Genomic DNA, 10,482 nt, shown 5'->3' with positions numbered 1-10,482 from the left:
ACCAAGCACAAAATTTGTGCTTGGTACCAAGCATACACATTTCTCTCTCTCTCTATATATATATATATAGAGAGAGAGAAAGAGAGAGAGAGAGATGGGTATGCTTGGTACCAAGCACAATTTTTTGTACTTGGTAGTGAGGTGGCATATCCCCCACCACTCATTGAAATCGGAGCCCACATTCATATGGGTTGGGGAGTGGTTGAGAATTGGAATGAGTGGATGTGAATATGATACCTCACTACCAAGCATAAAATTTGTGCTTGGTACCAAGCATACCTATATTTCTCATATATATATATATATAGGGAGAGGTTCAAATAAAAACCTCACTATCCTAAAAACTAAAAACCTCTCCTCTCCATTGGATCTAGATTCATCCAATGGCTGAGATTAAAGCTGCATAAGGGTAATCAGGTAAAATAAACAGCCCACTAAAGAGAGGTAATTAATGCTTCTCTGTTGAGTTCTCCATTTCCCCATGCATTCTCACGACTCAGGCAACCCAACAGTCACGAAGAGCATCTCTCTCTCAATCGAGAAATCGTCCATCAGCTCTCATTCATCGTTCATCGTTCTTCAGCTCTCGTTCATCGGGAAATCATCCAGCAGCTCTCGTTCAGCGTTCTTCAGCTCTGTCGTTCATCGTCCAGCAGCTATCGTTCGTCGTCTAGCAGCTCTCGTTCAGCGTTTTTCAGCTCTCTCGATCATCGTCCAGCAGCTGGCCGTTAAACATTTTATGGAGATTTAAATGGAGAGCTTGAATTCAGGTGTGCAGGGTCTAGTTGTTTTGATTGTAATGGATCTAGATTCAGTATTTAAATACTTAGTCATATGATTTATTATATAGGAGCTTACACGCTTAAACATTTTATGGATATTTAAATGGAGAGTTTGAATTCAGTTGAACACGTTATAGTTGTTAATCTAGATTAACTGCATTGAATCGAGATTCATTGTTATAGATTGCAGTGTTTTTCATAATTTATCCACTTGTTTACTGCAGTGAATCTGGATTCAATGCAGTGAATCGAGATTCACTACAGATTAATTAGCAATGATATGAATTCAATGCAGTGAATCTAGATCCACTCCAGTGAATCTCGATTCATTGCGATGAATCCCGATTGTGTTTTTCATAATTTATTCACTTGTTTACTGCAGTGAATCTGGATTCAATGAAGTGAATCGAGATTCACTACAGATTAATTAGCAATGATATGAATTCAATGCAGTGAATCTAGATCCACTCCAGTGAATCTAGATTCATTGCGATGAATCCCGATTCAGTATATCAAAACTTAGTCATATGACTTATTATCTAGGAGTTTATATTCGTGAACATTTTATGTCAATTTAATTGGAGAGCTTGAATTCAGTTGAACAAGTTCTAGTTGTGCAGGGAATGCAATGATCTTCATAATGTATTCCCATGTTTTCTTTAGTGAATGTGGATTCAATTCATTGAATCCAGATTCACGAAAGAAAATATGGGAATACATTATGAAAATCATTACATTCTATAATAACTAGAACGTGTTCAAACGGATTCAAGAGTTTAATGTAGTGAATATGGATTCAATGTAGTGAATCGAGATTCACTCCAGTGAATCCAGATTCATTGCGATGAATCCAGATTCAGTATATAAAAACATAGCCATATTATTTATGTTCTTTTATTTTCAGTTGTAGGCAGCAATGAACAAATTAAGGAACCACATGTTATAAATGCATCGGACAGTGATTTTTTGGAAGATGGAATGGACGAAGTTAGCTCGATTCCTTTTGAATCACCAGGTGGTGGTATGTATTGGAAACCTCGGGTTGAAGCCGAATTTAAACCTTATCTAAACCAAAGCTTCCGATCACTAGAGGATGGTATAGAGTTTTACCGAGAGTATGGACGTAAAAGTGGGTTTGAGATCAGACGGCATACAGAGAAGAAACATGAGGACGGTACAGTTCTTCTTAAACACATTGTTTGCAGTAGAGCTGGCAGCAATGAATCAAAGATGGATGTTGATTTTGATGATTTTAGTAGCAGTTCGAAAAAGAGAAGGAGAACTGTATCTAGTAGATGTGGTTGCAAAGCTAAAGTCGTGTTTAAGTTTGATGGTTTGAAAGGATATAATGTTCTCTCATTTGTTGAAGAGCATTCTCATTTTTTGGTCTCCGGTAGTGGGAAACAATTTTTGAAGTCAAATAGAGTTCTCGGTCTCGCACATAAGAAACTTGTATTTGATGGAGCAAAAGCCAACATGGGGCCTAACAAAACATATAACTTTGCTAAGGAGTTGTGTGGAAGTTATTCTAATGTTGGTGCTACCTGTACCGAGTTTAAAAATTGGAGTAGGGATGTGAAGCTTTATATTGGTGATCGAGATGCTCAAATGATCATCGAGAAGTTCACGGATAAGAAGGAGATGAGTGATGGATTTTTCTATGATTATGCAGTTGATGAAGGCGGTCGATTAACTCGCATCTTTTGGGCAGATGTTATTGGGCGAAGAAATTACGATGTATTTGGAGATGTGATATCATTTGACTCTACATATTCCACAAACAAGTAAGATTTTATAGTTAATCTCTTACGATTTTCAATATTGTAATTATATATCATAGTGAATCTTATATTTTTTGTATGTGATACAATAGGTACAACATGAAGTTTGTTCCATTTACTGGTCTCGACAATTATAAGAAGTGTGTTGTATTTGCAGCAGGATTGATAGCTAAAGAGGACATTGATAACTATGTATGGATTTTTGAGGTATTCATGAAATGCATGATTCGCGAGCCAAAGTGTATTGTTACAGATCAGTGCCCTACCATGAAGCAAGCTATACCAACCGTCTTTACAGAAGCACGTCACCGTTTGTGCATGTGGCACATCATGAAGAAATTTAACCAAAAGGTAATGAATCATGCATTCAAATATAATGAATCCTCATTAGATAAATACTGAATCTTTCGTTATATATTTATATTGTAGTTGGCAAAATGCATTTCGAAGATGGATGATTTCAAGAGGAAAATAAATGCACTGATTTGGAGTATAGATATAGATCCAGCAACATTTGAAGTCGGTTGGAAAGATGTTATGAAAGAATATAAGCTTGAAAGTAATGAATGGTTGTGTGAACTGTATAACATTCGGGAGTCATGGATTCCAGCCTATTATGCTGATGATCCAATGGCCGGTTTATTGCGGACTACATCAATATCAGAGAGTGAGAACAGTTTCTTTGACAAATTCAACCGTAGATCTGACACATTGACAGAATTTTATCTCCGATACGAGAGTGCTATGGAGAAGCAAAGGCATACAAACGCAAGATTAAACTATGAAGGAACGAAAACGATGCCAAGAATGGACACACCATTGTTATTGGAGAGGGATGCAGCAGAGTTGTACACTCGAACAATGTTTTATGAGGTACAGAAAGAGATAATGTCATCCTGTTATGATATGAGTATCAACAGTATATCAGAAGAAGATGGCGTGAAGATTTTTTCCATAAAGGACAAAAAGAGACATGGAAAAATATTTGAGGTAAAACTTAATAATGGAGATTGAAACAATAAAAATTGAATCCAGATTCAATGCAGTGAATCGCGATTCAATGAAGTGAATCTCGATTCACACCACTGAATCGAGATTCAGTGACCATTTCATGCGCTTGTCATTTTCTTTTTTTATTCGGTGCTAATATACATTGTTTTTTGAATTTTAGGTGAAACACGCTTACTTGAACAATGACGTGCAATGTACGTGTAGGCTGTTTGAGAAAATAGGTATAGTATGTAGACATGGTTTTTTTGCACTGAACCAAGCTGATGTAACAAAAATTCCAAGGCATCTTGTTGTGAACCGATGGACAAAAGGTGCTGGGATGAGGCATTCATTGCAGTTCAAGGAAATATCAGAACAATGTAATGCAATTGAAGTTACAAATCGTAAGTTGAATGACATATGGTATGATTTCCAATCCTGTGTGAGTTTGGCAGGTTTAGATGGTGAGAGACTTGACTACCTGGAAGGGAAGTTGAAGGAGTTGAAGCACAGTTTGCGTGAATCTAGTTGGAAATCTGACACACAGAACAAAAATGATGTAATGGAGTTTTTTGTTGGCTCAAAAATACCAGCGGAAGTGATCGTTAAACCTCCCATTGAAGGTAGAAACAAGGGGTGTGGACGGAGAATTGTTGGTGATTATGAGAAATCACTTACTCAACGAAAAAAGAAGGTGCCAAGGCTGTGTAATATGTGCAAAATAATCGATTTCCATGACGCACAGACATGCCCATTAAAGAAAACAGTACAACAAAGTGATGTTTAATTTAGTTGTTATATTTCATTTCAGAAATAAAACTATGACAAAGCTATTCTCATAAAGCAGTTTTTACATAGAAAAGCAGTTCAACACAAACTAGAGTATTCCATAACATTAAGTGACAATGTACTCAATAACTGTAAACTTCAACATTGAAAATTATGCTGATTTCAGAATATCATTTTCTTTGAGATCTTGTGATCTTCCTCGTCTCTTTTTTGAATTTGGCAGTTTCAGCATGGTGCAGTTGGGCTTTCCTGATGACTTCTTTGGCCAATTCATTTGTTGGTTCAGTAAGAATTTGGCAACAGTATATAGACCTCAGTCTATGTAGCTGATTTTTTAATCGCTCCTGTCCATATGAATAAAAGTTCAGTTCAAGATTCAGTAGCTAATTGATGTGCTTTATATTCTAAATTTTATTAATTCAAAAAGACTAAATGTAAATTATCAACACATTATTAGTTTAAACACTTACACCCTCTCTATGAAAACCAGAGTTCCAATTTGCTGTACCACCGCCCATGTAGGTCTCCATATGTCTCATGACAAAAATACCACAATCAAATTTGTTTTCGGCCGTTCTCCACTCCATCTCAAGTCTGTCAGGCGTTAATGTATTTATTTCACTCGCCTTGTGATGTTTTTTGTCTGCCAAATATCTCACAAAATTCTGGTGCTGTTTAATCAAAATTAATCAGTGTCACATAATAAATCCAAATTATTATACAGTAATGTTTAATGTAATATACAATTTGTTTTGGTTGTTTATATGGAAACAGTATTAATGACATTGAATCACGATTCATTGGATCTAGCTCGCTAGAATTTAATAGAGTTAGTTCACCTGGACTTACTCTAATGAATCTGGATTCATATTAGTGAATCTGGATTCATTAGAATTAACTATAGGTAGTGGATCGTGATTATGTGATGTGAACACAGATTAACTAGCTATATTGAATCGAGATTCATAGTAAGATGTGAATCCAGATTCACTAACTCTAGTGATCAAAGTTTGAGATCACTAGTTATAGCTAGTGGATCGTGATTACGTGATGTGAACACATATTTACTAGCGCTAATCTGGAATTATCTGACTCTAGAGTTAGCTAATATGGATCGTGATTACGTGATGTGAACACAGATCAAAGTTTCAAGATTCACTAATTATAGTGATCGAGATTCACTAGAGTTAGCTAATCTGGAATTATCTGACTCTAGTGAATTCCAGATTCACTATAGTGAATCTGGATTCACTATATTGAATCTGGATTCACTATAGTGAATCTGGATGAATCCAGATTCACTATATTGAATCTGGATTCACTTATTACTGTATTTTGCCAGTTAATGTTTAAAGAACATACGTAAGGTGGAAAAAACATACCAAACCCTCAGGACGACCTTGGTATTTTTCCTTGTAGTCTGGGCAGTTTTTGCTATTGTCAATCAGCTCCATACTTGGATTCTTTAGCCCATAGCATACAATATAGAAATGCTCAAACGTATTTATGGGGAAGAAGACCTATTTGTTGTGAAATTTAATCAGAGATTTTACAGATATAGTTAAAATACGGCTAAAGAATAAAAACATTGTCTTCGAATCTTTACCATATCAATCTCATTAAACTTCATATGTGGACACAGAGCAAGTTGCTCATCCATCCGTGAAGCAAACCGACTGTATCTCAATTCATTATTGACCTCATCTGTGTGATGAATGTTGCAAAACTGTACAACATAAAACTGGTTAAATAATATGTTACTCAAGTGTTATTTTAAATAAAATAAAGGAAGATACGTACGGTTGTCTCAACATTGCAGAAGAATCTAAGTGGAGAATTTCCAGACTTCATTTGTTCTCTGCTGTTCAAAATATAGGACCAAATGCTGATTACATTTGCCTCAATGTAATCAGCAAGAAGGAAAGTCTTGAAAGCAGGTAAGAAACATTCAATTTGTCTCCACTTAAAAACCATTTCACTGAAAAAACAGTAACAATATTCAATTTAATAAAGCGACAAAATACTAAAAACAGTGAGTCTCACACCTAAAAATAAAATATCAAATAAGATTTAAGAACTCACAAATTCTCTTCTTCAGCAGAATCATCTCCTGAATGCCTTGCTTCTTCTCTATGTACCCAATTCCATATGATGCTTTCCAGCTGACTTTGCCTAGCAGTAATCTGAGATACCCTCTGCACCCATGGTGACCGAAGAGACGTTGCAGGCTTTACCATCCTCTTTTCTTTCCCCCTTCCCGCATGTCCCTTATTTTCGGCCACCTGAACTTTCTTACCTTTACATTCATTAACTGCAGCAGCATCTTCAGATTGTTTATCAGTTCTTTGTACAGATTCATTAATGATTTCAGATTCACAAGCTTTAGCAATCTGAACAACATCAACCATTTCCACTGATTCAGTCTGAGTATCTTGTGTCAGCCCAAGAGAAAAACTAGGTTCTTCAGTCTGTGGGGTACTACATTCGCTGATCTTCCGTCTCACTGGTCTGTCATCCTTTTTCATGCTAACAGACTCTATAATCTTATCAACTTCTTGAATAAAATTTGGGGAGACTTGTGTTTGTGGTATCTCACCTGATATTGGATCAATAACAGGGGAACCATGCATATCTCTACTCACCTTGGTGTTCACATTAGGGGTATCATCAACAATGTTTCCCATAGCTGTTTCATCGTCACATGTACTTACACGATGTCCCCACCCCTGAACAAGTACATTTGAAACTCTCTGTTGAATCTGAAAGAGCTCATTGTCATTGGGGAACAGCTTTCTCATTGTCTCACACTCAGCATCAAATCTATTTTTTGCAGATTCCAGCTCTGCAGCTCTCCGTTGAACCCTCTCAATACAATCCTGCATTTTGAATATCACAGACATTGGTCACCATAAATTATTAACATGGCGATAGACAAGATTCGATAGTTTGAGATTACATTCAATGTATTTGAATCAAGATTCAGTAGTAGTGAATCCAGATTCATTCCAATTTCACTTCAATGAATCGAGATTCAGTAATAGTGAATCCAGATTCATTTCAATAGTAGTGAATCAAGATTGCGTAGTAGTGAATCCAGATTACATTCAATGTACCTTAATCGACATTCAGTTTAAATGAATCGAGATTCACTCCTACTTATTCGAGATTAAATTGAATAAACAAAGTATTGCAACTTAATTTGCTAACCTTTCTAATTGTATCAACACTTTTAGGAGAGTTTCCAGTAGCACTCTGCATTCGAGATGAATCTGGAAGTTCAACCCTCTCTGTAAATGCACCTTTGCCAAATGAATTTGTTCTTATTTCCTCTGACTGTCTTTCCTTCAAGGCGAAGTCAGTCCATCCTAAAAATGTAGGGGTTGTTCTCTCAACCAACCTCCTACCTTTGAACAGAACCCGATCGGCATAGAAAACCTAGAAAGACGGAGATAAGAAATAAAGCACATCAATTAGTAATCATCAAGTAAAACTACTTTAACTACAGTAATGTAAAAATAAATCAATATTATACAAGTGGCTTACAATCAAGAATGCAAGAGGACCCGTGTAGAATTGTTTGTCGGGTCAACCTTCCACTTGTGTTGGCTTTCTATCATAGAGTCAATCAAAAAAGAACACCAATTGTATGAACAGCACTGATCAACATTTTCACCAAGTACTAGAATCCGTTGGTTGACATACGGATTGCTAAGCGATTGGATCATGCTGTTGTGCAAGAGAACCAAGAAATTCAGTTTAAAAAACAGGTTAACATCAGAACTGTGCTTCAGTTTCTCAGACACAGCCCCTGGAGTAATTTTCCAACCTTCATCCACCAATGCTGACTTCCCAATACTGGAGGCTGGTATACGCTTCCTACCCATAGGTAATCCCATCACTTGATGTACATCTTCCTCTGTGATACTGATTGATCCTCTGGGAAGATTAAGCGCAACGGATTCACTGTCAAAGGACTGCAGAATCTGGTACCCCAACATATGTGGCAGTTCCTTTAATCCAAATTGTAAAAGACCTCCAAGTCCAGCTAGTCTCACCCATTCTTTTTGGGAGTCAGAGAGTGACAAAACCATATCAGAGAATATCTTTGGAGAGACCCGTATCCTAGTCAACTCCTTAGGTTCAGAACTCACATTTTTTTTTCAAAAACTTCTGCAGTGACAAAAAAAGAAAATTAGTACAAATTATCCATCAGTTAATAACAAAAAATGTTCTTGTGAATATCAGGATTCACATTAGTGAATCGAGATTCTCTATGTTTGAGTGAATACAAATTGACTCCACTAAGTAGCTATTCACTTGAGTGAATAGAGATACAACCAATGAATCGCGATTCACTCTAGTGAATCTCGATTCATTGCAGTGAATCTCGATTCACTACAGTGAATCTCGATTCACTGCATTGAATCTCGTTTCACTCAAGTGAATCAAGGAGTTTAAAGTAGAGTGCATATTGCAGAATCCAGACAACCAGAGTTAATCGTTCACAAATGTAAAAAGATGTTTAGTACATTAACCTTTTTCATCTTTTTCCTTCCTCTTGTCATCTGTTCATTGTCTTCATCCCTACTACGCTTTGATGTTTCGTCAGCTGCAGGATTATTTGGGGGGTTCACGAGGTCATCGTCAGTGTTGGACCTCACATATCTTTTTTTCACAAGCTTCTCCAGTGAGGAAAATAATATAATTAGATCAAATTATCCATCATTGAATACACAAAAAAAATTAAAATTTTTTAGTACACCAACCTTTTTCTTCTTCATTCTTTTTGGGGTCTATTCATTGTCTTCATCCCTTATACGCTTTAATGTTTCCTCACTGTCAGGATTATTTGGGGGGTTGATGAAGTCATCGTCACTGCTTTGCATGGTCACAACCCGTGTTGTCTTCTGTTGAGGTATAGGTGTAAATACCTCAACCATCTCAACACATGCTTTTTTTTTATTCTTGAACTAGATCGTAGACCTGCTAAACCGATGACATTTCATTTTTTAATGATAACAGACTTTTCATAATGCATGGCAAGCATGAAGGTTTAATCACATTATTGAATATAGATATTATAATCCATATCGCAATTCACTTCAGTGAATAGCGATTCGCTGAAATGAATATCGTTTAACTGCACTAAATCGCGATTCACGTGAGTGAATATATGAATATCGTTTAACTGCACTAAATCGCGATTCACGTGAGTGAATATCAATTCACTCCATTGAATCGTTTGCAGTCAATAGTGTTTCACTGTAGTGAATCGAGATACACTTTAAGTGAATCTAGATTCACTTAAGTGAATCTACATTAACTACAGTGAATCAAGATTCAACCAAATGTATTGAGATTTATCAAAGTGAATCCAAATTCAACAAATTGTATCGAGCTTCAGCAAATTGAATCCAGATTCTATGATATGAAACCAACTCCATGACATACCATACATTCTTTCAGTGTCTCGTCACTGAACACAACAAGGAAAAACTGATCATCGTTACAGTTTAATTTCACTGTTAGTATACATAAAGCATATAATTAGTGAATCGAGATTCTCTATGTTTGAGTGAATACAAATTGACTCCACTAAGTAGCTATTCACTTTAGTGAATAGAGATACATCCAATGAATCGCGATTCACTCTAGTGAATCTCGATTCAATGCAGTGAATCTCGATTCACTCAAGTGAAGCGAGATTCACTGCAGTGAATCTCGTTTCACTCAAGTGAATCGAGGAGATTAAAGTAGAGTGCATATTGCAGAATCCAGACAACCAGAATTAATCGTTACCCATTTAGAACAAATGAAAACATCTTGCAATATTAAGAAAAACTTAGTTTGTTTTTAACAAGATAAAGGCAAATGTAAAAAATAAAAACCCTAAACTAGAACATGCATCGGTAACATATTATGGGAAAGCTAAAAAAATAAAATAAAAAAGTATTCAACAACATGCAAGTGATTCATGTCTAAATTACGAACCTTTCCCCACTGAATCTATGAAAATTTTTCAAACTTTGATAAAAAAAATTACATTTTTAATACGAGGGTTTGAATCGTTTTACTCGTTCTTGAAGACGAGGGTTTTGGAGTCTCTGTGTTGTTTTTCTTCATCTCCATAGTCGAAGTCT

General features: G+C 36.1%; 2 protein-coding genes across 2 annotated transcripts; one reads left to right on the top strand and one right to left on the bottom strand.

Moving 5' to 3' along the window:
- LOC109842041 (protein FAR1-RELATED SEQUENCE 5-like) lies at positions 752-4,340 on the top strand. Its single transcript, XM_020410959.1, has 5 exons — positions 752-770; positions 1,693-2,566; positions 2,656-2,914; positions 2,993-3,553; positions 3,735-4,340. Exons 1-5 carry the CDS (start codon positions 752-754, stop codon positions 4,338-4,340), a joined length of 2,319 nt encoding a protein of 772 aa, XP_020266548.1.
- LOC109843461 lies at positions 4,447-5,817 on the bottom strand. The gene is made up of 3 exons (XM_020412390.1): positions 5,725-5,817; positions 4,813-5,013; positions 4,447-4,686 (listed from the first exon to the last, which is right to left on the bottom strand). Exons 1-3 carry the CDS (start codon positions 5,794-5,796, stop codon positions 4,513-4,515), a joined length of 447 nt encoding a protein of 148 aa, XP_020267979.1. The 5' UTR covers positions 5,797-5,817; the 3' UTR covers positions 4,447-4,512.

Source organism: Asparagus officinalis, chromosome 5 (genome assembly GCF_001876935.1).
Source record: "Asparagus officinalis chromosome 5, Aspof.V1, whole genome shotgun sequence".
Classification (NCBI taxonomy): Eukaryota; Viridiplantae; Streptophyta; class Magnoliopsida; order Asparagales; family Asparagaceae; genus Asparagus; species Asparagus officinalis.
The sequence above is the reverse complement of the archived record's forward strand: the minus strand, read 5'-3'. Positions and strand labels throughout refer to the sequence as shown.